The sequence below is a fragment of the Pseudopodoces humilis genome, chromosome 3, assembly GCF_049639895.1.
Source record: "Pseudopodoces humilis isolate 2021_Gansu_Grassland_sample_001 chromosome 3, ASM4963989v1, whole genome shotgun sequence".
In the NCBI taxonomy this organism is placed as follows: domain Eukaryota; kingdom Metazoa; phylum Chordata; class Aves; order Passeriformes; family Paridae; genus Pseudopodoces; species Pseudopodoces humilis.
In genome coordinates, this window is record NC_142202.1 from 22,359,202 (window position 1) to 22,386,684 (window position 27,483).

The 27,483-nt window shown below is 41.2% G+C and overlaps 1 protein-coding gene across 2 annotated transcripts in view; it reads right to left on the bottom strand.

Moving 5' to 3' along the window:
- Positions 1 to 24,507, bottom strand: part of HHAT (hedgehog acyltransferase) — a 146,634-nt gene extending 122,127 nt beyond the window's left edge. Inside the window, exons 1-8 of one of the 2 annotated variants that reach the window (XM_088053830.1) lie at positions 24,398 to 24,507; positions 23,964 to 24,086; positions 22,536 to 22,603; positions 21,224 to 21,337; positions 20,459 to 20,653; positions 18,932 to 19,144; positions 16,164 to 16,335; positions 6,402 to 6,552 (exon numbers count right to left, since the gene is read on the bottom strand). In XM_088053830.1, coding sequence (XP_087909956.1) covers positions 6,402 to 6,552; positions 16,164 to 16,335; positions 18,932 to 19,144; positions 20,459 to 20,653; positions 21,224 to 21,337; positions 22,536 to 22,603; positions 23,964 to 24,057 — 1,007 coding nt within the window. In that variant the 5' untranslated portion in view covers positions 24,058 to 24,086; positions 24,398 to 24,507. Of the gene's footprint in view, positions 1 to 6,401; positions 6,553 to 16,163; positions 16,336 to 18,931; positions 19,145 to 20,458; positions 20,654 to 21,223; positions 21,338 to 22,535; positions 22,604 to 23,963; positions 24,087 to 24,397 lie in introns of those variants that run through there. The other variant, XM_088053831.1, reaches the window with a different exon arrangement.
- Between the last annotated feature and the right edge of the window lie 2,976 nt (positions 24,508 to 27,483).

A 27,483-nucleotide genomic window follows, 5' to 3' on the forward strand; every position in this document is an offset into this window, starting at 1 on the left:
TCAAAGGGTAAAGATATACCAGAACAGACAATCCTAAACTCTAAAGGACAGGAAAATATGCATAAGCATGTCCTTCCTTTTCTTGTCTCTCAGTTCCAGATGCTCAGTATTTCCCATCACAAACATAGAGTGCTTTCAAAAAGGTAGCTGTCTAGAACTATAGGACAAATACAAAACAAATCCCCTGGAAAATATCTGATCCTCTTGAAGCTGACTGATGGGCTGTTCATAGCTCTGAAAATGAGATTCTCCGTTCATAGTACAAAAGTAGGCTTGTCCAGCACTCCTAGCTCTAATCCCCAGACAGACCCTGTCCCCAGGCACAGAACCACAGAACCCCAGAGGAGGTGCCCCTACAGCTTTGGAAAGCAGCTGCTGCAACCCTTTCCACAGAGGGGTGGGCAGCAGGTGTGAGCCACAGATCTGGATGTGCCATTCAAATTTCTACCAGGCTCTGGGTGATTCATGCTGAATCCCTCCCTCCATCTGCCATGGAGAAGTGGAGTTCTTTTTCACTGCGTGGCCTCTCCTTCCCTCATGCAAATTTTTGAAGGCTTGGTAACTTAACTGCTCCTGAGGATACCTGCCATGTAAAGAAGTTTAACCTATCATACTTCCTTTTTGCCCTGCAATTATCTCCAAATGATAAGCTGCAAAACAGCAATTTGCTGTTACTACTGATAGAGTAACTAAACTCATAGGAAGAAATTTAGGGAGAAAATCCACTATCTCCTATTTCAGATCATCCATCAGCCTATTCAGAGACACCACAACAGAAGGGCACTACAAGACCCAAACAGAAAGGGTGAACCTTTCACCATTGGTTAGAGTACAAGCCCCTAAACACACAAAGGCACATTACTCTGAGCCCAGAGGCAGGGATGTCATCCTGACTACACAGATCTGCAGCACAGCTACAGTTGCTATTGTTACACACAATTATGTTTGTGTTAACTTGTGCCAGACATTGGTTATTTGGGAATTTAAGGAGGCAAGCTTTCCAATTCAAGTACTGACAGAAACTCCACTTCTGATCTTAGTTACATTTTCTTAATGGTATTTCATCAAGCCTTTCAGCATCTTTCTTGTCTTGATATACTTAACAAGCTAATTCCCAAGATTATTTATTGCACTACTAAAAATCAGAAGCCCAAAGAACAGAAAGTACATGTCAAACTGGTTGAGACCGTAAGAAGCACAGATGAAAATGCACTCAAGTAATTACTTTACCTCTACAGGTCAGGAAGTCCATTTTCCTTTCTTAAATATCTATTTTAGTCCTCACCAAAAACTAATGGGCAATTGAACAATACTGTCAAGAGTTTAAGACAGAAAAAAAAGATGTTAAGTTTTTGTGGGCTATTCATCATTCCAGAATTATTGCATGTGGTCACAATGATCTCTTGTGCTCACACTCAAACATAACATTAGTGTCAGACTTGGCTTTTCCCAGAAAAGTCCAAAACAAAGGGAAAAAAATCCCTGGCAACGTACTTTTTGACATATAAAGAATTGTTTCCAGGAGGAAAGTTTCACGATCAACAGTAAAAGTAGGGAAAAAGTACCAGGATGAGGAAGAAACAAATGCAAATAAATTTACATTTTTATCTATAGATCTACTTTCTATGATATCATTCTAGCCAAGAATGTGATAAACCCACAGCAGATAGTAATCCATAATTTAAAGCAATCCACTGAGACCTTGCACAAAGACCACCTTTTTTCATATCAGGCAAATAATCTTCAATAGTAACAAGGCCAGTAAACTAATCTAAATGGCAGACAATTTCTTGCAAATCATAACTCAGATGCCATTCTTGGATGTCACTAAAACATCACTGACATAAATTTAACTTGTTCATATGGAAGTGTGTGTGTATGTGCAAAATACAGCTCTCCTAGTCCACCCCTTAAGCATGCAAGAAAATCAGGGGTTCCCTTATGTCAGACTCTTGTCTGTCAAGAATTAGGTTATTAAATACAAAGCAGAGTCTAGAACTTCAAGCATGGTAGTTGAAAACAATCTTATCTTTATCACTACATTTTATATTTGCCTCTGGCAGCATTCTTCAACTTCATTTTCTTTATTCTAGATAAAATAGTGTTTACAGTGAAATCTACATTTCATATGTTACTTCTACCTGCCTTCTTGAAAAGTTTCTACTCTTGTGGAGACTAACCTATAGTAAACATGCATCAAGTTTTAGCACAATACATCACCAACACACTTGTCTCCAAACTATTTTGGGATATTTGAGAATGACAAGATTCAAGGTGGAAAGACACAGAAAAAGTCATGGAATCACAGAATTGTTTGGGTTGTAAGAGGCCTTTAAATATAATCTAGTTTCAATGCCCCTGACATGTAGGGTCAACTCTCACTACACCAGGTTAATCAGTACTCCATACAACCTGGCCTTGAATATTTCCAGGGACAGGGTATCCACAACTTCTCTGGGCAACATATTCCAATGCCTCACCACCACCTGACTAAAGAATTGCTTCTTAGAATCCACTCTAAAACCCTCCTCTTTCACTTTAATACCATTTCCCTTTGTTTATCACTATCTGCCTGCATAAAAAGGTCTCTTCTCCCTCTTTTTTATAATCCCCCTTTAGGTACTGGAAGGTTGCAATGCAAAATGGAGTCTTCACTTCCCCAGGCTGAACCCAGCTCTCTCAAACCATCTGTATAAGTGAGGTACCCCAGCCCTCTGAACATCATTAATGTGCTCCTACACATTTCAAATCAGTCTATGACCAGAAATAACTGGGGGGTTTAATGTCATGCTGCTACCACAGCATCACAAAACTTATCTATCCAATGTGTCCGATGTTTTTGTTGCAGTCACACGCCATAGCAGTATAAAAAAAACCAAAATGGAAGCGTGATTATTTTTCCATTAACAGCCGCTGAGCTAACTGCTGTCCTAATTTACAAACTGACAAGTTCCTCTGTGAAATACATTGCCAAGATAATTTACCAATATGCCAAAACTGATATGGGATTTAGTTATGTACTATCTTTTATTTCTGTAGTTTCCAAACCATTACTCCTCCACTAGGATATTTTTCCATATTGAAGTTTCAATTTGCAAGGTTCAGCAGTAGCACAACTTCTTCTAGTTGCCCTACGCAATTCTTCCCCCACACCTGAGAAGTTGTATGACAAACATCAGCCTTGACTAATTCTTTAAAAGCATAAGTTTCCAACAACTCTGGTTGTCTGCCACAATTCATTACCTTGGTAACAAAAACTAAGTTTCAATTCATCATGGTTTAAGGTAACACAGACATTAAAAACAAAGATCATGTGCCACTAAACTGCTATCGTCTCTGGAAATCAGGAGCTCACAGACTCCTTTTCACAGCTATAATAAAGCTTTTGAATAGCAGTGTATTTATCATGCATTTATTAGCTATGCAGCTGCATATTTAGCAAGCAAACAATATCCTGGTAAAATGAAACCAGAGTAACACATTCAACACCTGTATCTGTCTTCAGACAGCAAACATGATTGATAATTTTTTGACTCTAGATATTGTCCTGATTAAACATGAATTAGGGAGAACCTATTGTAGGCTTGGTAACTTTTTTAATTAAAGTCTTTTATTTTTAGGTTTGAATGGACATGATTTGATTAATTGTTTAGTACCCTAAATAGAAAGGCAGACTACTTGTCTTTTAACACTGGTTTTGCTTTTCAGCTCTAGAAGAACTTTAGAGACACTGTGTTATCTTTCTTACCTTCCTGACTGAAAGCTCTTCCACGTGCTGTATCACAGAATTATGACAGACTTATGTCAGCATGTACTGACTAGAAGTGACACTGGTCTGGATAGATTGGATCAAAAGCTTTGTTGTTATGCTCAAAGGACACCAGGTGGTGGTGGTAAGGCTCCTTAGCAGCACATTTGCATTCCTTACATTGTGACATTCACTTTGTCTTTCTCTCCAGGCTACCTTCTCTCCTTCAAAATGTGCACTGCTAAAAGCTTTGAGACAAAAATAGTAATACTGAGCCTTGGAAAGTCCAGCCAACATGTTTCTGACAGTATTCTCAAGTGGATACCAGCTAGAAGGGGAAGAGTAAGCCAAGCACACACAAGCACTTTTCTGAGCAGTGTCCCTGATGCCAGACAGAAGGCTAAGAGTGGTGTCACTCCAAGTCATCTGGATCATTCCAATCCTCTACATTTCCCAACCTGGCCCTAGGAAGTCTTTATTAAGCTTTACCAGACTACCATTTAATGAAAACAGTCTGGTACAAATCTCACTCTACCAGCTTAAAATTAGACATGGCACTATTAATATTTAAATTTGACACACTCTGATAAAGTTGTCAGGAATATTCCTTAAAGTCTTGTATTCACAAACTATCAAAATGCATTTAGAACTTTAGGGAAACACAGTGTCATGGTTAATAAGGCTGCACAACATGAGCCATTTACTTTCCCCCTTTTTCCCTTGTTTTATGCTAAACCCATAATTTGCAAACTTTCTGTCATATTCAGTCATATAGTTCAGAAAAAAAAGCTATTCCTACTTCTAACACAACATTCCTATACAACATACCAATGCACCACACTAGACAGCAAAGCCTCTAGGTAGTGTTTGAAGAGTTTAACTGTAAAGGCATAAGAACATCATAATTCAGGACATTCACAAAGCTCCTCAGATAATTGAGAATGACTCATAACTCAGGAGCTACAGAAAAATCTACTACTAAAGAGCTTTGAGAGCAAGAAATCAAGTCAGGTATATAATAATTGACTTTTTTCAACATTCAAAGCAAACAAATTCAATCTGTGAAATAATTTTATTACTTCTGGCAATGAATGCTTGATATAAATTAAGTAATTGGGCAAATGATAAACACTGACACTTCCTTCTATAAAGAAAAGTTCTCTACTTGGATATTAGTTTCAATTTTCATACAAGAGTTATGAATATTTTAAGGATTGCCCAGTTTTTTTACTGTGATACACCACATACATTTGCAGGTACAGAGCACCTTTTCATGGCCTGTTACAACTACCTGACACAGCAGCGTCATTAGAGTTTGTGCTGAAGTTGACTTTCACTTGGCACCTCCAGTGCAATACACAAATTCCCTAGAATAAGAACTGCCAAAGGGAAGAAACTGCTGCTGTTTGCAGCTCTGCCTACAAGTGCCAGCAGGCCAAGAGATGCTGTTCTCATGAGAGTGCCTGGTAAAAATGACAGATTTCTATATTAACTCAGTAGGTCATAAGTTCAGTGCAAAATCTGAAAAAGCATTTACACTAAAGCAGTTGTTAGTAGCTCAAATAACATTTAATAATTCATCTGTTTTCTGCACTCTTTTCCTGTTTCATTTCTTTGAATACTTCAGATCTACACTTGCCAACTGTTATAAACTACAGCCTTCTTGTTACAACTCACTTCAAGCTGAAAACAAAATTAAAATCTCATCCAATAAAACTCTGATAACATCAGGCCTACTGTTTTTATGACTAAAATTAAAAGCTTTATTCATACTGCAAAGCAGTCAGAGACAAGATGGAGTAAGCACCATTCTGACAGGCTCTGCACTAACACAACAGGGGAGAACCCTCTGACCTAAAAGACTAACAAGTCTAAATCATTAGGGGGATGTTTTTAGGAGTCTGAGGCACAGAATCCCACAGCCTGAAGGAATATTGGATAGTCCAGAAGGGAGGAGAGAAGTAAAGTGAATCCACTGTTATTACACGGAAGGTAAACTTTAAGCAGAATCCACCTTGGAGACAGTTTTCAGTGAAAATATTTCATTTTTTAAATCAGTGAAGACTGATTTAAAGCAAACATAAGATACAAAATTCATAGGTTTTTGAAGAAATACTGTTCTGAAACTCCCTTAAAAGCAAAGCAGAACCAGAAGTTCATCCTACTTTATAAACAAGTACCATTTTCATAGTACTTTTAACGTGCTGAAGACTTCCTCTACCATATGACTTTACATGTTAAAATATTATAACTGCAGCTTTCCTCATGTGATTAATCAAGCATTTATTTTCAGTCTCTGGAAGGATTTCAAGCTGAAATATGTGGTATAGACCCAGACTGAAAAGAAAAAAAAATTTAATAGGTAACTGGAAAAAATAAATGCTATGTTAGCTAGATAGGCTGAGTCTAACTCTAGTAATTAAAAGATGAAACTGCTGAAACAGATACTTGCCCTTATCCCTTTACAGTGTGAAAAAAGTAACCATCAAGTTGAAGTCCATTTAAAAAGCACTAAAGATAAATAATGGGAGTGAGAAAAAGCACAAGGACAGGAAAGCAAACATGTATGTGAGCATATACACATAACACATGCATGCTCATACTGACTGCCATGTATCAGTAATAAACCACCTGAAAAGCAAAAATGACTAACCTCCACATTTTGGTGAAACTGTGCATCAGGCTCACACAGCAAGGTAGAGCTGGAGGTTTGAGTCCATCCATTTGAAGGAGGAGGCCAGGAACACCATACAGAACCAGATATTTCACATAAAAGAAAAGTACTTGAGCTAAAGCCAGGCCACCTAAAAGAAAAAAAAACAAGACATACCTTAAACAAGTCCTGAAACATTTTAAAAACCTATTAATACTGATTAGCTCCAAACAGCAATTATTCCAAGATCTAAGGCAAGAACAATTGCTTGCTGGGATACACAATATTTGTCTCTTCACAAGAGACACAGCACACAAGCCCAAGTATTTATGACATTAGTCACACATACAAAATGGTACCATCATTCCAGCATGAGGACACAAATATGCATCTGTAGTTCCACTCTCAAAAATCTCTGGATTGTGGGTGTTGACTGCTATGAAAAAAAAATAATTTACTTACGTTGAGCTAAAAATCAGAATATATCAAGATAAGCAATGAACATTTACCACAGGGACAGTAAATTTATCTTTGCAAAAAATCCCCAACCAACCACTCTACACACGTTGCTCCAGAACAGCCATAGACAATGGTTATAGCTGCACATTATCCCAACATCCCCATAAACATTCCACGCCCTGTCAGATTACTTGAGTCCCCAGAAAATACCCCCTGCAAGACCCCCTTCTGCTGCATCCAAGGCATAGAAAACTGGAACTCCACTTGGCATAATGCTTAAAGCATATTTCAGTTTTTAAATCCACAGACAAAGGTCTCCTTAAGGTCCTGTAGCTGCCTTATTTCCCCAAAGGAGAAATTTTGTCAGCGTGCTTGCTCACAGCCTCAGGTTATGACACAAACTCCAGTATCTTACACAGATCTGAGATGAAAATCATACATATTCTCATTATTATTATTATTCATGCAAGTAGCAACCTTAGAATGTATTATAAAGGAAGATGATTCCTACTAATATTATCAAAGTTTTTTGTTGAACAAAGTGTTATTGTCCAATTAGTAAAAATACGGTAAAAAGCGGAGGCCAACACCTTTACAGAAACTGGTGAGGTCATTCCTGAAGGGCCCAATGACTTCTGGCTTTCCCCATCTGACAGCTGACATACGGAAAACCTCACCACAAAGAAGGGAAACTAAAATTATACTTCAATACAGAAAAAAATTATAAAATGCAATTGCTACATCTCCATCTATTCCAGTGCTCTGCTTTTGCTCAGTTATATTACCTAACTTGACTGAAGGACTTTGGACATTCAACACAATTTTAAAGCCTTCCAGCAGACTGTCCTTTGTGACAAAGATTTTCATCTGACTGCAGGAGTACAATTCCATGAACATTTAAGTAACCTGTCTTTTTTTTGAGGAGAGAGGGAACATACCTACTGCATTCTGCTGACTAATGAATATAATATGGATGACAACCAAAAGTTAAGCATTAAAAATTCATCTACTGTATAACAACCTAGAGTGAAATTCTGGCACCAATAATGTAAAACTCCTGCTGGCCTACACATGGCCAGTATTTTGCTACAACAATCCAACATTTTTAGTTTCGATATCATAATCCATGTACTCTATAAGAAACAGTTGTGCCATACAAGATAAAAATTGATATTAGAACAAAATACTGAGACATGAAGCTTATGTTATTTTACTTCAGGGAAGCAGGCATCGAGTATTCAATAACATTTTACCCCAGAGGAAAACAAACAATCAGAAGCATAATTTGGATACTAGCCAATTAGCTCCACATTAGATTACTGCTAAATCATCTGTACAGCCAAATTTCTGCTTTAATTCCCTTCTCATTCAGTGTCTCATTTCTTTTCTGACAAATTTCATTGGAGACCTGAACACTGACACCCACACAAACCAATTATGAAGATCACAGCTGTCTGCACAGTAGTAAAATTCAAAATCCTTTGACTGTGCTTGATGGGAAGGTATTTAGAAACGGGCTTCCACTCTGAGACCCAAAAAATCAGTACATTAAATTTTAAATATCATGATGAAAGATCAAGTTCATGGACACAAAGTCACAATATGCAAGTTGTGGAGAAAAGGCATTTTCACCATCTCCAATAATACACATCTAGGCTGTTGTTACTGTAACTAACAGGCAGCTCAGTAGCAGGGGCATCTTAAACACAGACATCACATCAACAGTCACACCTAGCACACAGGAGCAATTCTAAGACTCACAAAACCAGCAACACAAAGGACCCTATCAAAAAACACAGATCAAGTTTTCATTGGTCTTGAACTCATAACAGCAGCAGGAGAGTTCTGGCCACACAGGGAAAACTAAGAGCAAGATTCACAGCCCCACATTAGCTGGGCTGCACTGGCAACAGGCACAGGCTTTAAACCTTCTTGCATACCTGAGACATTCCAGCTGCTTTGCGTTTGCTCCATTCTAGCACAAAGCAGTCAGAAGCACACTGCTTCACCTGATTTAGAGGCATGAAATCAACAATCAAATTCATTAACAATACCACGTAATTTCTTCTCTAATGTTTGATATAATAATTCCTCCACACACAAGCATGATTTTAAATTGGAAACAAGCCATATCAAATGTATATCATAAAACACCTAAGAGGAAAAAGTACTGCAAAGATGCTATCTTTTCTCCAGAATAAATTAATTCAAAAGATTCAAAGTCAAGGTTATTTTTTTAAATAGAATGTGTTAAGGGATAAAATATCAAGTTGAAGTATCCAATCTTAATCCCATTAATTTCAACAGTCAAGCTGGCAAAGTCCCAGCCTAAAGCAATTTACTTTTATAGAAGCTGGTATTTTCAATTTATCATCTACCAATCCTTAAAAAATTCTAAGCTTTCCTATGCTTTAAAAATGTATTTATAGACCTGCAAGTATTTTCCTTAACCTTAAGTTCACTGCAAAACTGCATTTCCTAAGTTTTATAGAGCTTTGAAACAAAGACTATGACAAATTAGAATATTCACAAAACTTAATTTTAGTCTACATATTTGCAGAATTCTGACTGGTATTTTTTAACAGAAGTTAACGAATAGAGTATTTTCAAAAGCAAGCAACAAAATGTTTGCATCCAGGTATTGCAAATCATATTTGACATTTTTATGTCCTTAAACCACCACCATGACCAAAGTCATGGTCAACTGTAACTTAGAAGGCAATTTTGTTATAAGCACAACATCACAACTTTACCCTTTTTCACAGCTACATTGACCTGAAGGTATTAGTGATTGTAGATGCCTGCTTCTGTCAAGTACCAGGACAGGTTCCACTAGAAAACAGAGATAAATATGCAGTCACATTTCAAAAGGGTTATTGACACAAGGCAGAAATCTAATAGGAAGCAAACATTTATATCAGCTCAGAATTTGGGTCCATATCATCAAGTTCAAAATATCCCAGCCTTCCAGCAGCACACAAGAAGCAAGAAACATCCTTCTGTGGATGGAGTAGTGGCAGGAAAGTACCACAGTGTCCATCCTGGAGGCTAAGTGCTTATTTTTGGAGAAAGCTGAATGGACATAAAGGTACCAAAGTGAAATTACTTAAACAAGACTAAACTGAGCTGTCAAGGCATGGACAGGTCTTCCAAGTTAAAGCAAACGAGAGGCTTTTCAAGCACACACATGCTTTAAAGATACCTACCATGAAGACTCCCAAGGACTTTGAAAAACTTTGTCTAATGGAAGGAATGCCCATGGCAAAGGGGTTGGAATTAAACGATCTTTAAGGTTCCTTCCAACCCAAACCATTATATGAAAACATCTACTGTAAGCATTATTGTTCAATAGTAAATACGCAGGAAAAGGCTCTCTAAGTAAACCAAGTGTTATTACATTGCACTGCTCTTTACTGGGATAGAGTGTTTTCTTCACAGTGGCCAGCATAGTGCTGTGTTTTGGATTTGTGCTTAAAACAGTGTTGATGAAAGCACAGAGATGTTTTCATTACTACAGAGTTGAGAGAGTAAAGGTCTTTTCTGCTCCTCACCCCCACCAGTAAAAAGGGTGAGGGTGCACAAGGAGTTTGGAGGAGACACAGGACAACTAACCCCAAGTGAACCGAGGGGTATCCCATACCATATGCTCATGCTTAGCATATAAAGCTAGGGGAATAAGAAAGGGGATGTTCAGAGCGGCATTTATCTTCCTAAGTAACCATTGTACATGAAGGAGCCCAGCTTTCCTGGGGCTGGGAACAGCCAGACCCAACATTTGCCTGCCCAGAGAAGAGCATTAATTCCTTGTTTTGGTTTTTCTTTACCTATTAAACTGTCTTTATCTCAAATCCATAAATTCTCAGTTTTATTCTTCCAATTCTCTTCCCACCTCTCCAAGAAAAGAAAAGGAGTGGGCAGCTGTATGGTGTTCAGTTTCTAGCTGGGATTAAGCCACAACACATGAGTAAAAAGAAAAGTAGTCACAAAAGTAGGTTAATTGCCAATATGAACTTGAAGTTTAGCCTATAGGAAAGATTAGAAAAAGTTACACACATGAACACTTCTTTCTACAAATAGGGAACAACATCATATTTTAGAAAAAAAAAAACTAAATTTTTTGATTCTTGTATATATTTCCAGTTTTCAAAAGAGACCTCAAGATGCCAAATATTTCGTCAATTTCTCCTTATCATTATCTTCCAGGATGGAAAAAATCTCAGACTCCTCTTAGTATTTCATTGTTACTTAAATGAACAGAACCCCTGGTTTCAATAGCAAAACACTGCATGCTTCAGAAAATGAACTCAGAAATCTATTTCCTATCTGTGGGTTTATCAGAAAAAAACTTCAAACATGTCAAAACCAGCACCATACATCAAATTTACACAGACTACTCTGTAGGTCTCACTGTCAAAGAAAAACATACATAAAATTTCTTCTAACAAATTAGAACATGGGAACAGCAACAACAGATTAAACCATGTGGCTCCACCTTTGAACAGATCATATTCTAGACTGACTTACATGCCACTCATATGAAAATACCCTTTTGAAGTAGCAGAGCCTAGTTAATAACTAAAACAGTGATAGCTAATTGACACTACTTTGTGCATGCTTCACTAAAACAAAAGGATTGATACATTAAATCCATAGAGAATTCACAACATTCTATCATGTGTACATCTCAAATGTGTATCTATACATCACACACCTCTGACAAAGCACAGATTCCTAGTAAAATATATTTTCACAACTACAGGATTTATTAAGATCTAGATGAATCCAGTGCAACAATTATATTCAACATGTTCTCATATGATGAGGTTTCTCTTCACTCGAGTTTCGAGCCAGCATATGTTTGTGGGGTTCACTGATTTTCTTCAAGAATCCAAGTCTATAGAGCGAGTAAAGAAATCAGGGGGGGACTCTCTCTCTGGTTTGCATTCCACAGTTTATTTCTGTGAAGGGGAATCCAAAGGATGAGAGACAAAGGATTTGGGGTCTGGGGGGTCTCTTTTAACAGGGTTTCCCGGAGGGAGGGAACATCAGAGAGGGAACCAATTATTTTTCTCAGTTAGTACATCTTACAAACTTTCTACAAATCAAGGTTACACACACCAAGATAAGAAATAACAGACACCAACTTCTTCAAATGCCCACAAAGGTGTGGGAGTATTCTGTACAGAGGGGCAGAGGGGGAAAGCGGGGGGTCTTGGTTTCCTGGCAACACAGGGGGGAAAGAAAGGGAAGGCAAGGTAAGCATGCCTTCTCAGCTTCCATAGTTTAGAGGCATTCTGGGACAGGAAAAAGTTACAAACTTCCGTGTTGGAAAGAAGAGTTCTCTTCTCCCAACCCCGTGCTTTCCTGGGCTAAAGAAACTTCAAGCAGCTGGAAATGCCAGCGGGGTCCTCTCTTTACTCTATCCGGCCTCTCGCCGTGGGGCTGAGGAGAGAAACTTCAGTAACCATGGTAACTTGACGCCAGGTAAACAGGAGAAAGAGAAGCTGGGGGTGGGGGGAGAATCACAACTAAAAGATGGGAAAAGATACATTTCAGGCTATCAACTACAACACTCATACACACTTCTGTCTTTCATCATTCCCTGTACCTTGCCAGATGGATGTGAAGCTCTGCTCAAATGGGCAGAGATAAGTAGATGGTGCTGAATCACCAGGATAAATGTGAAGCCTCATCAGGGAAATACAGGCAGTGCTTCTTTCAACATCTGCATTTCCAGAATCAGACTTAACACACAAATGACCTAGCAACACATTTCAGTTTCTATACAATAGATTGTACCTCAGCAGAGTGAATTTTACCATTGATAGTCTACATTGTCATAGCAAAGAAAAAAAATCACTTGTTTCAATTTAAGCTCTTTCAACCAATGCTATTAAGCTCCCCATTACCACATATCCGTGAATTTGTCATTCAGCTGCAGAAGCTTGAAGAACAGACATCGAAAACGATCACCCATCTACCTGTCTTTCACTAATTTCTTCTCTCTTGCTTCATTACATACCATATCCAAAAATTACTCTGTAGGACAGATGAACCTCTGATCTGGCACAGTGTAGCTATTTTTCTGGTATGCTGCAATTCATCAGGATACTGGATTACTGGAATTCACAGTGGTTTTAATTCTTGGTGCCTGCAAATCTACATTTTACAGTGTAAAATGTAAAGGCAGAAAATTATTCTCAATTAACATTAAGACTGAGAAGAATGAACTATCATGGCTTCTATTAACATGGAATATGGGTCTTCCTGCTGTGTCATTAATTCTGAAAGCACCCAATTCTTTCAGCCAATCTGACTGATGCTACCAGAATGAGATGCAGCACTAACACAAAACCATGGAATTGCTATAAACACTGCATTTGATAGTCATCATTTAAAAAGCACAAATGCCCTGATATTGCTCAGTATGTCAATAGCTAACTATCCACAGACACAAACATTTGTGAACAGAGACACAATGATTTGTGAATTCTGAAAAATGCTCACATTCTCCAAACAATGGCTTCCTGGGACCAATAAATAACAATTCTGTGATTGCACAGCTGACATCTTTAAATTAATTCTGTGCTCAGACATTAACATTCCTTCCACAAACTGAAGGGCCATACATATATCGCAAACAGGCACAGAATTGGATACAGCCCCATCATATTCCTCATTCTGTTATGGATGTGGGACCTAATATTTGGTCACTGAAAAGCTAAAATGCACCACTTGGTATGCTGCTGCTTCTAGAAATTCATTTGCCTCTGATTCCATCTACACAAGAAAAAATGCTTCTACTGCTGGGTAACATTCTCCCAGGTACTATTTTTTAAAATTTTATACCTGTGTGCCCTTAGAAATGTTAGCTTAGGTCACTTCAGCATTTCTGCTTTACATGGCCATAAATGGCACTGTTATACACCAGCATTTTTTAACAAACATTGTAACTCAGGGTTTAGTTTGGTAGGGGATTGTTTTTTTTCTTTGCTGTCTCACCTTACACAGTGTTGCAGAACACACTGCAGTTTCACAGTCGTGAGGAGTAGACTGACATTGCCCTAAGGTGCTAAGAGCAAAATCTCACAGCAGTGTTGTCTTGCCTGCATTGCTGGCATTTACTGCCCATTGTTCAAAGTTATCCCAGAAAAAAAATGCAGTAGCAGATATAAGCTCCCTAATTAAAGGTGACTGCAGAACAGTTTCACAGCCTTTCCCTTAAGTTTACTAGCCTATCAGGGAAGCCAGGCATCAGAGTGTAAATAGATATTCCATGCTGTTTTGAAGCTGCTGTAGTCAAACAGGAAACCCAAAGTGAACAAACCCGATCAGTAGAGAAAGGTTTACATAATGTGGATAATCCTCCTGAGTCAACAGCAAGCTGCTTCCTTGGTCTTAAGGCTCATTTATCTGATGAAATTAGTTCCAGTAACACAGCATGCAAAGTAACAGAGGGGAGTGTTTGGCTCTGTACAGGAACTGGTGTAGAGGCATGGTAAGATTTATAAGGGTCCAGTAAGACTTAATAGTAAATTATGACCAGTATCCATACTCATATTGGTAGCTTCCTAAAGCAAGTCACAGCAGTGGCCTATCACTGATTTGAGTCTAAGGAAACCTATACAATCATTGTGATAAAACCAGCAGAGAAAACATTAAGTGAACAACTTCTACCTCAAAAATCTCACTTCTAGTATATTTTAAACACCTGCCTTCACTACCACAAAAACAAAGCTCAATGAGAGTAGGGTTACGTTTTGAGTACACCTGTCCTAAAGGCAGGGTCTCCACAGGCAGCTTGTTAAAATACAATAATTTAATTTGAAATCAGGCATCCTTACAGTCCAAACTTGCTCTCACAACAGCTTTCATCTCCTGTTGCTTTGAGGCTTTTTCATGTTTTCTAACCCTCTGCTCAAAATTTCTTTTAATTCTTAGGATAACACTTTATTTCATCAAATAAATACACAGACAACTTAGCTATTGTCTGTAAAGTAACTCTCTCCCCACCCTATAAAATCAACACTGGTAGTCTTGAAGGGATGGAGGAATCCACCAGTGGCACCACAGCTGGAATATTTCATCCCTAATTCTGAAGCCCTCCCTGCATTATCAAGCAGCCAGCTTTTTGTAACACAAACAAACACTAGAGCTAACAGATTTAACTCATCAATGAATTGACATTTAGAATAGAAAATAAAAACTCAGAATCCCCTTTCTAAACAGTGACTGAGTGAGGAATAGAAGAAACAACAGACACTAAGGCAAACCTCTCCCTTTCTTGCTCTCCATCTACCCTTGTCCTTTCTTAGATATAAAAATTATATACTAAAACATGCATCAAGTGTGTATGTATGCACACAGGGGTAAACAGAGAGTGCACACATTGCCCTCTGCTGACCAGAGTCCAATGTAGTCCAACAGTGCTCCCCAACACACACACACACACAGTGATGACACAGGGGAGCTTCAGTGAGTGCTGAAGCAGGACCATATCAGTGTGTGCATCAATCCCTGGTGTAAGAGACACCTCCTGCAAGTTGGAAATCACAAAGGCTTTTTCTGAACCCAGTTTTAAGTTCTGGGGTTTCTTTGCTTTTTTTCTTCCTACCTGGTGATACAGCTGCGAAGTGAGGGCAGGAATTAATTCAACCACATATGCCAGTTGCTTACATACCATCACCTAAAGCCTTTGCTGATTTACTCTGCATTTGTCAGCACTCTTTTTCCTCACAGTTGGGCATTTTAATGAAATAGCAGGGAGCTGCAGACAGGGTAGAAGTGGGGGAAACCAAGCAGGAGAACAAAACTGAGAGGCACTGACTACTACTTTCAGGCTACCTTATTTGCAAGTCCTTCCCTCTACTATTTTCACAAGTTTTTAAACTAAAAAAGGACTAAAAGTCCCTTTACTTTTCAATGTGAATGCAAACCAGAAACATCAGTCAGGAAATAAAAATAATTCTTAACATTTCCCCTCCTCCATCCCTGCACTAAAACTCCTTCTAAGTGTTTAATTCTATGACTTGAGGGGGGAGAATCACTTTAGACCAAAGTTTAGAGACATACTCTAGACTGGAAAAAGTACAGAGTATTTTTTAACTTAGGAAGCATCTCAGGAAGTTCAACTGAGCTTATGGAGAATCTACATGTTACATTAAGAGTCTGTAGACCACCTTTCTGACGGTGGCTGGCTATAATGTGCTACATTTAAGTACCTACAAATGGACATAAAGGAGATGCAGATTAGGGTTCCTGAGGTGGGAGAAGAAAGATTTCTGCTATTGTTTCTATACTCACCCAAGGCCCAGTAAGATGCAGATTCCAAAGGCAGAGCACTACTGTAGAGAGCATGGATATACATGAGGTGAATCATCAGCTCAGCCAGGCACCACCAAAAGAAAATACGAATTATGCCCACAATTAAGATGCTGAGATTGGTCTTCACACTGAAAGCTTCTTGTGTCCTCATCTAAGGAAGAAATCCAAAGAGGTTACCTGGCACAAAACTAACTATTTTACTCAAAATTCTCATCCTGGGAACTTTTCACTCCACCATTTGGAAATTCCTGACACCTTCTCGAGGGAACCTGGTCTCTCCATTCTCAATCTCAGTAAGCTGTAGAAACCAACGAGAAGCCAAATATGAATGTACATTGCACCAAACTGCTGTAAAAAAGGCCAACTGTTGTTAACCTGAACAGAACCCAGACATGAGACTTTAATTCCTGCAACTTGACCTCTGGAGATAATATAAAAAGATTAAGGAAACTACAGCTATTAAGAAAAAGGTTTTCCAAGCAGCAGCACTTTCAAACACAAGAATGACGACTGCTGCTCTTAAAATACCTCCAACTTCTCCCAACTACAGAGAATTAATTACATGAGGACAGTTCTTAATTCTTCTCCCATAGCATTGCCGAAGTCAGCAAGACCTACAGAATGTGCTGAGAAAATGGAAGTGTGAGTTAAATATCAGATAAGGCAACGTTAGCAGTTGACAGGCTTCTCAAGATGCTCCAAACTTTACACTGCTAATTATAGTAAACACATTGGCATATTATTATTGCACCACCTTTCCACAATAAAAGAGAATAGAATCAAAACCCAGAAACATAGGATTGCCTAAAAATTCAGTCATGCATTATGCATCTATCATTGTGTGCAACATTTCCTTCTCCAGTCTCTAACTGGACACCAAAAATGCACATATAAGAGAAGTAACCAACTCATCTGCACAGGCCCTCAGTCCCAAGCACAGTACAGTTAACATGCACACTCATTTGGAGAGTTCCTTTGTATCAACTAGATGAAAGCTTGGAGACTACAATTTTATCACAGGGATTTGCACAACAGGCCTTCAAACCCATGTCTAGAATTGTTTTGCCTTCTTTCAACCCAGAAATTCATCAAGGCCAGTGACAAAGTGTCAGTGTCTCATTTTTGCCTGGCAGTGGATGCCAATTGCCAGAACTGGTATTACACTCTGTGGGCCATACAGCAGTTGACTGTCTCCAGCTCCAGAATTTCTGCTTCCCAGTGTGCTCAGCAGGAACCCTCATCCCACTCTCAGCTTCAGTTAAGGGTTTCTGAGAGTGGTCTCTCACAACAGCATCAATAAAGATTCTCCTTGCATTGTGCATTTTGAATGAACAGCTGGGCACTGCATCCTTTGAAACCCTTTTTTGACATCATCTGCCAAGGTAACACCCTCTGCTCAGGTAAGAGCTCTGACAAACACCAAGCTTCAGCAAACACCAACAAGAAAGACATTATCACTGTTCAGTTTGTTCCGTCCCTCTTCCGCGGCTTTAACCACACGTCTGTATGTATTTAAGGAGAACCTTCTGCAAATACAGGCATCTCACTCTCAATCTTCCTTTTCCTTCTTACACCAAGAATACGTGTGCTCTTTGCGTAGTTCTTTGCTGAGCCAGATCAGGTGAGCTAAATTTCAAAGCAAAGCCCTCACAATTTTTCCTATCAGCTCCAGCTGTTTTCAGCTTGGAGTCCCATAGGTCTTCTAAAATAGTCCTTGGAAAGAAAATACAGCTGTTCCTCTTCTGGGGTACAAGGATTTAGGTGGAATCTAACACACTTCAGAAGCTAAAAAAACAATACTTAGTAAAAAAATATTACCTCAGTTTCTTTTCCCACAATATCCAGCCCAAAATAACAACATTCAACCTTGCATCTTCCAAAGCAAGTGAAAACAAATGAGTGTGGGACTTTTCACTGAAGGATCCACCAGAATCTAGTTTCACTTTCATAAAGCCCAGTATTTGCTTTGGCTTCAACAGAAAATTCCCAAACATAAACAGAAGCAAGCAATCCCCAGGCTTCTAGACATAAACTGAAAAAACAGTTTTATGGTTTGAAATGTCCACTAATTCACTTTGACACAATAATTTTAACTATGGGCATAACAGGTTCTGATACCACTTCTTACTCAAGTATGTAAGAAAATATGAAAAGCAATAAAGGATGAAAACATGAACTTTTCCCATCATGTAAAAAGCAAGCTTGAAAATAAGCCTGTAAGAGACTAAGAAAAGCATTCAGTACAGTTGGTAGGTCTTATATTTTAAACAAGCTGCTCAGTTGAAGCAAAGTGGTCCTAGTAAGTCATCAGCTGTTTTCACATCAACATGAAGATAAACTGGAGTTTTCAGGAATTCCCAATACAATCTCTACCAGCTTTCTGTGATTCTGAAATCCGTTTCAGAGTTGGTAGCAAGCTTATGCTAAAAACATTAGCTTTATTTCACCTGATGAAGAAGAAAACAAAAAACCAGTCCAGCAGCTGCATGCTAAAATTATGAGCACTCTCCAAATGTGACAAAGCATGTCACTGGCTCCCTGGTTGAAAGGATGAATCTGATGTCAGACAAAGAATATCCTGTGAAGCAGAAGAACCTGGGAAGACAGGATTGTCTTAAATGTTGATATCCAGGACACTACAAAATTCCTCATGATACATTCAAAATTGTCACATTCCTAAAGTATTATTTGTTGATTTTATAATTATGTGGAAGACAGCTTTAGACACCCAAACAACAACAACTTACCTGCTTACTGAACTCATCAAAATTCACAAGGGGTCCATTGTGGAATGTAGGATAATAAAACACATATGCCAGCATCCAGGGGAATGAGTGGGATGACTTCTGGGTAGGTGCATGCCAGCAGTACTCCAGGCTGAAGCTAGTGCAGAAGAGGCATCGGACAGACACAGTGAAGAGCAGCAGGTAATACTCATTTTCAGTGTCATACCACTTTCTCTGCAAAACAAAACAAAGCCAGATCATGACAGTGCAATGCTGTGTTTTCTCTACAGCAAGACATCAATGTCTACTCAGACCTCAACTTCTGGAGTCAGCAGCAGGAAGAAACTAAAGAAAGTAGCAGTGGGAATGAGAGTCTAAAGTGAACAGCACTAAACACATGAATAACTAGCACTGCCTTTTGATGGAAAAAGGTCCTCCAGAGCTACTGTAGCCAGCATAAAGAGACAACTTGATTAAGTTGTCTCATAAAGAGACAAGCTTGATTTCAGAAACATGTTCGGTTGTGAAGAACTAGGACAGCAGGAGAGCTCTTCTAACAGAAATGAAACATTATGTACCTCAGATTTAGTCCAGTGCTACAATATTCAAACCAGCTGGCAACGCAATTGATAGCCTAGGGACTACTAGGGCTGAAGCTACATGTAAAGAGAATCAGTCACTCCTGAGAAAACTTAAGTCTGGAAAAAATGTTACTGAGCATTTATTGAATTTTGACACTTGGTATCATACTTGTTGCCAACAACAAAAACCTATCATCATGAAAAACTTGAGAACATCAACAAATGTAGCTTGGCTGACTGACAATTTGAATTGAAGTGGGCCCTCTCCTCATCAGAGCAAATCATAAAACAGACCACACCACATGAAGTGTTCCTATAAGCTCATTCCCCTTCCCCCTGAACATCACTGCAACAACCCTTATAACAAATCTTCAGTTTTTGCCATTGGTCCAATAAAATACAACAGGACACTTCCTCACGACTGGTCAACAGTTTTTCCATATCTGTACTATCCAGAAAAAGCCACTAGACGAAGAGCAAAACTGAGCTTGCTTACAGCTAACTGATGCACATAACTCATTTGGTACAAATCAAAGTGTTGGAGAAAGTCTCCCTCCGTGCAGAAATCACAGTCACCAGTGAGTACAGGCCGGCTTAACTGAGTAACTCCTGGATAACCTGAGTAATCCAAAACCCAGCACCTTAAATAGGTATGATAAGAGTTCCAATGAAATGTGTTTATTAGATCACTACTGAAGTATTATCATACCCCAGCTCTACTGAATAACACCTACAATTAAGGGACATAGTTTTATCCCAATGCACTGGCCACCACTATAGAAAAATGTGACTTTTCTAACTGGAGAAGCTCCAGCATGAGTCACTGCAGTGCTACTGCTTAAGATTTCTCAAACCAACCCCTTCTTATATCAACTGAAGGGACAGTATGCTGCCATAGAGACAGATGCCATAACAGACAACCACCACCATAATTAATTTGATGCTTAATTAGTCCTTCTCACATTACCTTGGTTTCTTCCACGGCTGGTATGCGCAAAGTGGACAGAAGGATAAGGGAGCACAACCATGTCAGGAGTGACAGCTGAAACTGCGCCACAGCAAAGGAAATAGCTGCATGTAACAAAATAACGGCAAAACCCTTGATTCCCAATAATAACCAGCAGGCAGCCATTCCATAAACCATCAAGCACCACGGTTTATACTGTCAGAAAAAGAAAAGTTAACAATCTTTAGTTGAATTATTTCTAAAGAAAAAAGGCGCTCAATACCTGTGCTGCCTACACAGGTTCTGCAGTAGAGACAAATATAGTCAGCAAGGTGAGGAACACACATGAAAAAACACAGAAACCCAACCATAACCCTAAAAGTGAAAGGGAAGGTGTTTTTGAGGGAGGGCATAACTTCTTCCTTTCCTTCCCCAAACTAGCAGGTACGACACCACACACAGATCATTTCCCACAATCACGCAATCATTTAGCAATCATGCCAAAACCCAAGCACCCATTATTTTACATACTTTCCTCATAAAGGAACAACTGCACCCTTCTTATATGTGCAAGTCAAAAAATGCTGTTTAATGGCTTGCAACAAGGCAGAGGCTTTTAGATGCTGGAGGCTGAAGTCTCAAAACATTAAGGCAACCAACCCCCACACACAATTCACACCACAGAATGAGATTTACTACTCTCAGTGGTCTCACTGCAAAGCTTCCCACATCCACAGTAAACAAACTCATCAGAAACTCCCTGCTGTGACGAAAGTCCCTACATACCTTCTCCACCAAGAGCCTGGACATTTGTGATACCAGCAGGTGACCAGCCAGAAGCCACAGTATACGTTCCCTTCCCCATTCAATCCAGTAGCTCCACTCAAAGTCCATGGGGTCCTATGGCATGAAGGGAACTGGTCACTATATTTATCTGGCCATACATTCTGTATTACAGAATACCTCTGTAATACGCCAGCTGTGTGGTACCCAACAGAACTCCCACATCTCAGAAACATCATTTCAGCAGTTCAGTTGGATCACTTACAGCAGTGAACTCAGACAGCACCATTTTCACTTCCAGTGGAGCAAAGTTAAGGAAAACAGAGCTTTAGATGGTGGTGTGCCTCCTAAGCCTCACACTGGTGCTAAAGTTGAGCAACTTCAGCTCTCCTGAGGGATTCAGAGAACAACTCTGCTCTGCCTTTGAAAACCAAGAATTTCAGTGGAAAGTTGCTTTGCTGGAAGAAAAGTTTAACTCCCCATTAAAGCAAAGCCTAGCTACAATCAGATGGGGCTAGGTCAGCTGGAGCTACCTATGGCATGAGATTTTTACTTAAGTAGGTAAGAGGGATCAGCCGGTAGCCCCATGTCCAATACAGAGCCTCACTAAAAGTTCATCTCAACTGCCTTAAAGCTTTCTAGAATATATCAGAAGTCCATTACCAGCAGTGATGGCAGGCCTAAACACCAAAATACTTCCACAGACATGCATTCCTGCTTTTGTGTAAGCAATCCTCAAGATTAGATGCATTATTTGCTTTTGACTTCAAAACCTTTTGAAGAAATACAAGCAAGATAGGGTAGGGATGTGGCTTTTAGTTTAGAGTAGAGGACTGACAGTTTCCTTACTGTTGTTTTGTTGTTTTTTTTTTAATACCGGCTATGCTTCTTTAAGACCTTACACTTCAAAATCTGTTCTCCTCTATGCTGTACTATAGGCCAACCAAGAGAAAAAACACGGTCATTGACATTAAGCATTATCCAAATCACCCAGTAACAAGGGGGAAAAGGCTGTAGGAAGTGTCAAGGTTGATCAGAGTTTGAAGTCCTAACAGTAAAATAGAGGGTTATCAAGAGAAGTAGGAAAGGAGAATCACTTAAGCCAGTGTCAAGAAAAGGAACAAAACTTTGGTTATGATTCTTAGATTCAGACACAGCCAGACAGTCTCTTCCTAATCACCAGAACAAAATTAACTATAAATATCCAAATCTGCACCTTACTATAAACTTCTAAAGCTAAACTAGAAGCTTGGATTCATAAAGGGCATGGAGGCACAATTATTGTCAGAAAACGAGACACTGTCACCCCTCCTACCTTTTTTAGCCCCCAAAAGAGAGTTCCTGGGTCCAGCCCAAATCTTCTGTCCATTGCAGCTTCATACTCTGCAGGGAAGAGCAAACCTTTGATAAGGACACAGCAGCCAGAGCAGGAAGAGTCAGAGGTGAGTTCTCTGCTGCTCAAGAGCAACACATTCCCATGTGATCTCCACCAGAGAGAATACCCACCACATCCACAGAAAGGCAAGTCACCACATCCCTGCTCACCAGGTGAGGGGCCCAACTGTGCCACAGTTCTGCCCACAGTAATGGCAAAGCAATTTCTCAGAACCAGTGTTTTGATTCCTGCTGGCAACTGGGACAGTAGCAGTAACTCACCTTCTACCACACAAGAGCTGCACTACTTCTCACTTGCTATTTTTCAGAATTGCCTGGTTTCTCCCACCAGAGCAGAAGGGGGACACAGGCATAAGTGTGGCCAGTACAGCCAAAATAGGGAAAAGCCACTCAGAGAAGCTGCTCTAGAGCCCATTGCCACCACATTTTGCTTCTTCTGCAGAAGAACTGCTGTATGCAGAGAACAGCTCTGTACCCAGTTACACAGCACTCCTTCCAGTGCTCTGCAAATACCTTTCTGGCACTTCTGTTCTTCCCTTGAGCACTTTCAAGAGCCAGGTAGAGTCATTAATGTAGAACCTTACTGATTAAAGCCTAATAAGATGCAATATATTCCCCGCAAAGCCTCTCTAGTTACATTTTTATAATACAACCTTTATTTCCATTTAAATACCCACATGCTATAACAAAACTTCTTTTCACCTATAAATTGCATGTAATTTGTTTAAAATCCCACCCTTGCTTTGCAATACATAGCTCCACAGCTCCAAACCAAACCACCACAGTAGCTACCAAGTGGTTACACAAGGCAGAGGTAGGTGTTTGGAAACAAAAAGACCACAAAGCTCTACAGACTGTCCCAACCATTGCTCTGAGTCCTGGACTCAGCACCAGAGCCCCAAAGCTCCAAGCAGGGAACACCAACTTGCCCTAGTGCCCCTCCAAGTTCAGACCCTGGCAAGTACCATCAGAAGGCACAGCTGCTTCTGAACCACCCACCTGCAAGGAGCTGTTGTTGACTAGCCAGGAAAAACAAGGCAATTCAAACCCAACTCTCCTGAATTTTCCGTAGCTGAGATTCAGAGGTCACCCTCATCTTTTCCCTGACAGCCACATCCAAGGACAGCGTTACCATGGGCCTTCCTAGCACTCAAAGGCAAAAAAGCCCTGGGACAAAGCTCTCTGCTCAGGTGGCATCAGCCTACCGCTTCCTCGCATAGGGCAGGTTGGCAGCTGCGAAGAACACAGCAGCTCTTCGCACAGGAACAAAGCAGAAACCAGAGAGGAGAACTCACAGCCACGGGCGGGAAGCTGTGTCCGAACGAGCATGCTCACGTCGCACACTTACTTCGAGACACTTGGTGCGCTTCGTAGAAAGCGTAGAGGTGGGAGCCCACGGTCAGGAGCCCGTAGAGGCACAGTTCCCAGGCCGGCAGCAGCATCGACACGGGCGCTGCTCCCACCGGCCTCCCTGCGGGGAAAGAGAGGACGGGAGCGGTTTCCCGGCGGAGGGCAGACAGGCACCGAGCAGCGAGACACCCGGCACGGGCACCGCGGCTCCAGAACTCCGCCGGGCTCAGGCTCAGAGGCGGCCCCGCTCCGCCCGCAGCTACCGGGAGGGCAGGCGAGCCATGCCCGGCCGCGCCGGCTGCAGAGGCCCCGGGTCCAAGGGCTCAGCACGGCTCACGGCTGGCGGGACCCTCGGAACAGAACCAGGACCGAATCCCGGCCGCTCTCGCGGATCCGGGACAGAAGGGAGGGGAGACGCCGCTGCCCCCCTACCTGTGCCGCCGGGAGAGGAAGGAGCAGCCGCGGCCTCGGGCGGGCCAACCGGAGACTCCACACCCGCAGGCGAGTGGGCGGCCCTGCGCCCGGCCGCTCCCGCCACTCCGCCTCACGGGCGACCCCGCGCCCGGTCCCGCCCGGCCCCTTACGGGCGGCGGCCGCCCCGCGGGGTGAGCGAGGGGCGGGACGGGGCGGGGCGGAGCTCCCGGCCCTGCGCGCCCGCGGCCGAACGCTGGGCGGCGCTGCAGCCCGCTCGCCTGAGGGGTGTCCACAGCTACAGGGCCTGCATACACAGCCACGGGGTGTGCACACACCTACAGGGCGTGCATACACCTACATACATACACCCATATACATACACCTACAGGGCCTGCATACACAGCCACGGGGTGTGCACACACCTACAGGGTGTGCATAGACAGCCACAGGGTGTGCGTACACCTACAGGGCATGCATACACCTACATACATACACCTACATACATACACCTGCATACATACACCTACAGGGCCTGCATACACAGCCATGGGGTGTGCATACACCTACAGAGTGTGCATATACAGTCACAGAGTGGCTGAAATCCTCATGGATGTCTTGCAGCTCCCTCAGGGATAGGGATTTTTGGTTATTGCCTTGTTTACAAATTCTTCCTCTTCTTCCTTCCTGAGTAGTGACCACCTCATTCACACATACAGGGTTCACACATACCTACAGGCTGTACACACGCCTACAGCCCATACACACTGCTTCGGGGTGTCCATAATAGCCTTTCACAGCCCTCTCTCCCACTCCTACCAGAGTACAAGGCACACTTATGTTGAGACACTGTTTTTACCATTATCACAACACAGTCTGATAAATTAGCAGGTCTGAACACCACCACCAAAGCAGGAGCATGAGGCTGGAAGTGTGGTGGTGACAACTCCCTCCTGGATCAACCTGCCTTTTAGCAAGGGCTTCCTCCTCCTGGCACCGCAGACATGACTAATGAATCTCATTTTTCCTAGAGTTAAAAGCACACTGACTTTCCAGTCCCAAAGGTTTGAGCAATCTATGCTCATCTGATCTTGCACCGTGTGACTTCTAACCCTCTCTGTTGCTGAGAGCAGTGATGTCATATTTTAATAGCGGGAAATATTTCATGTCCTACTGGATAGAATCTTTAAATTCCTCTTATAATAGTTCTGTTCCCTTGATCACCTGGGTGCATCCTCAAATTCCTGTTTCCAGATCTTTGAAAGCCAGGCTCCTCTCTGACGTTCCAGGTGAAGACACAGAATCAAAGAATCACAGAATCATTAAGCCTGGAAAAAACCATGTCCAACCTGAACCTCTCCTGGTGGAGCTTGAGGTTATGTTCTCTTGTCCTGTCAAGAGCTGCCTGCGAGAAGAGACTGACCTCTACCTGGCTACACCAGGCAGAGAATGATACCCTTGAGCACCATCTTTCCAGGGTAGACACCCCCAGCTCCCTCTGCTGCTGCTTACAGGACTCATTCTCCAGACTTTTCACAAGCTCCATTGCCCTTCTCTGAACATGCTCCAGTGCCTCAACATCTTACTTGTAGTGAAGGGCTAAGAACCAGACACGGCACTCAAAGTGTGGCCTCACTATTGGCCAGTACAGGACAATCACTGCCCTGGTCCTGCTGGCCACACTATAGCTGGTACAAGATAGAATGCCACTGGCCCTCTTGACCACCTGGCCCATGTTCAGCTGGCTGTCAACCAGCACCCTTGGATCCTTTTCCACACACTCTGCTCCAGTCAGTTATCACAGTCTCATCAGTACAAGGAGTTGTCTTCTTTATCTGAACCAGACAAGCACCTCCTAATATCTCCAATAATTTATCTGTCCGTCAGAGCCTATGATAGTCTTGAATGTTTTTTTTCCTTTTCCTCCATTTTTTCTGTCTCTCTTTGCCCAAAGAATGACTCACCTTCAGTTTATGGTGTCAATTGTGATAGTCCCTAGATGTATGAATTACATTTACTCTGTGGAATTGCTGTAAAATTTCAGGGTCAGGGATGTTCTCCTCTATGATGCTATTCTCTGCTGACTGCTCCCCCAGTTTTCTGCCCTCATCAGGTTACTTAGTACCTTCCCCCCTGCCAAAAAAATTGACAACAGACTGCATAACAGAACCAAAACAGCAGTCCTAAACTTGTAAAAACATTTCCAAAGCACTGGAGCTGAGTTACAGCCACTAAGGGTCAGCAGAGTTTGTTTTCCTGCAGTTTTGTGGTTTCTGGTCACCTGTCTGAAGCCAGCACAGACACCAGGCCCTCTAGATGGCTGCATAACACCAACAGTATGCCAGCTGCAAAAAGGGAATGAGTACAACAAGGTACAGACTTTACATCAGGTTACTCTGAAAAGCACATCTTTATCACTAGTTATGTGGTGACATTCAAAAGCTCTGTATGGATCAGGTGATCAGTTACCCTACCACAAGGGTCACTGCCAAGCCCAGTGAGCAGGAACACTGAAAAACTTGACAACTGCCCCAGCTGGAAGATCTCACTGTCTGAAATTCTACATTAGATGATTAATTTTTTCCCACCCTTATTCACCCTATTTTATTGAATACAATGTGATGAGTCTCAGTGAATGAGTTTGCAAGAGTAGCTGTAAACTAAGCTGCTGAACATCACTAGCACAAATTCCTATGCATTGAGTTGGCTCTCATGATTTTAGATGGCATGAGTGAAAAGCAAGTTCTAATACTCCTATAGTCACTGACAGGCAGCAATGGAATCTGGGAGCAAAAACTCAAGAAAAATGGCAGCAGAAAGTCCTACTTGTCATTTGATCAACAAGGAGGTAATAGGTATTATGTGTCTCTTGCCCTGTGTCTCAGCAGCTACACAGGCCTGGCAGCCTCAATCAAAACCAATCAGTCTTGGGCAGAATGATGACTTGTGATGGTAGAGATGTTTTCTTGGTACAAATTAGGAGCTTCTGTTTGAAGGTTGCACTGTGCTTACTCATTTCCAGAATGGCTTCAGAGTGTCCTCGCTGTTCTGTCTTCATGAACAGAGGGTCAGACATCTTACAGATTGGGTCAGGCATCGCTAGCAGA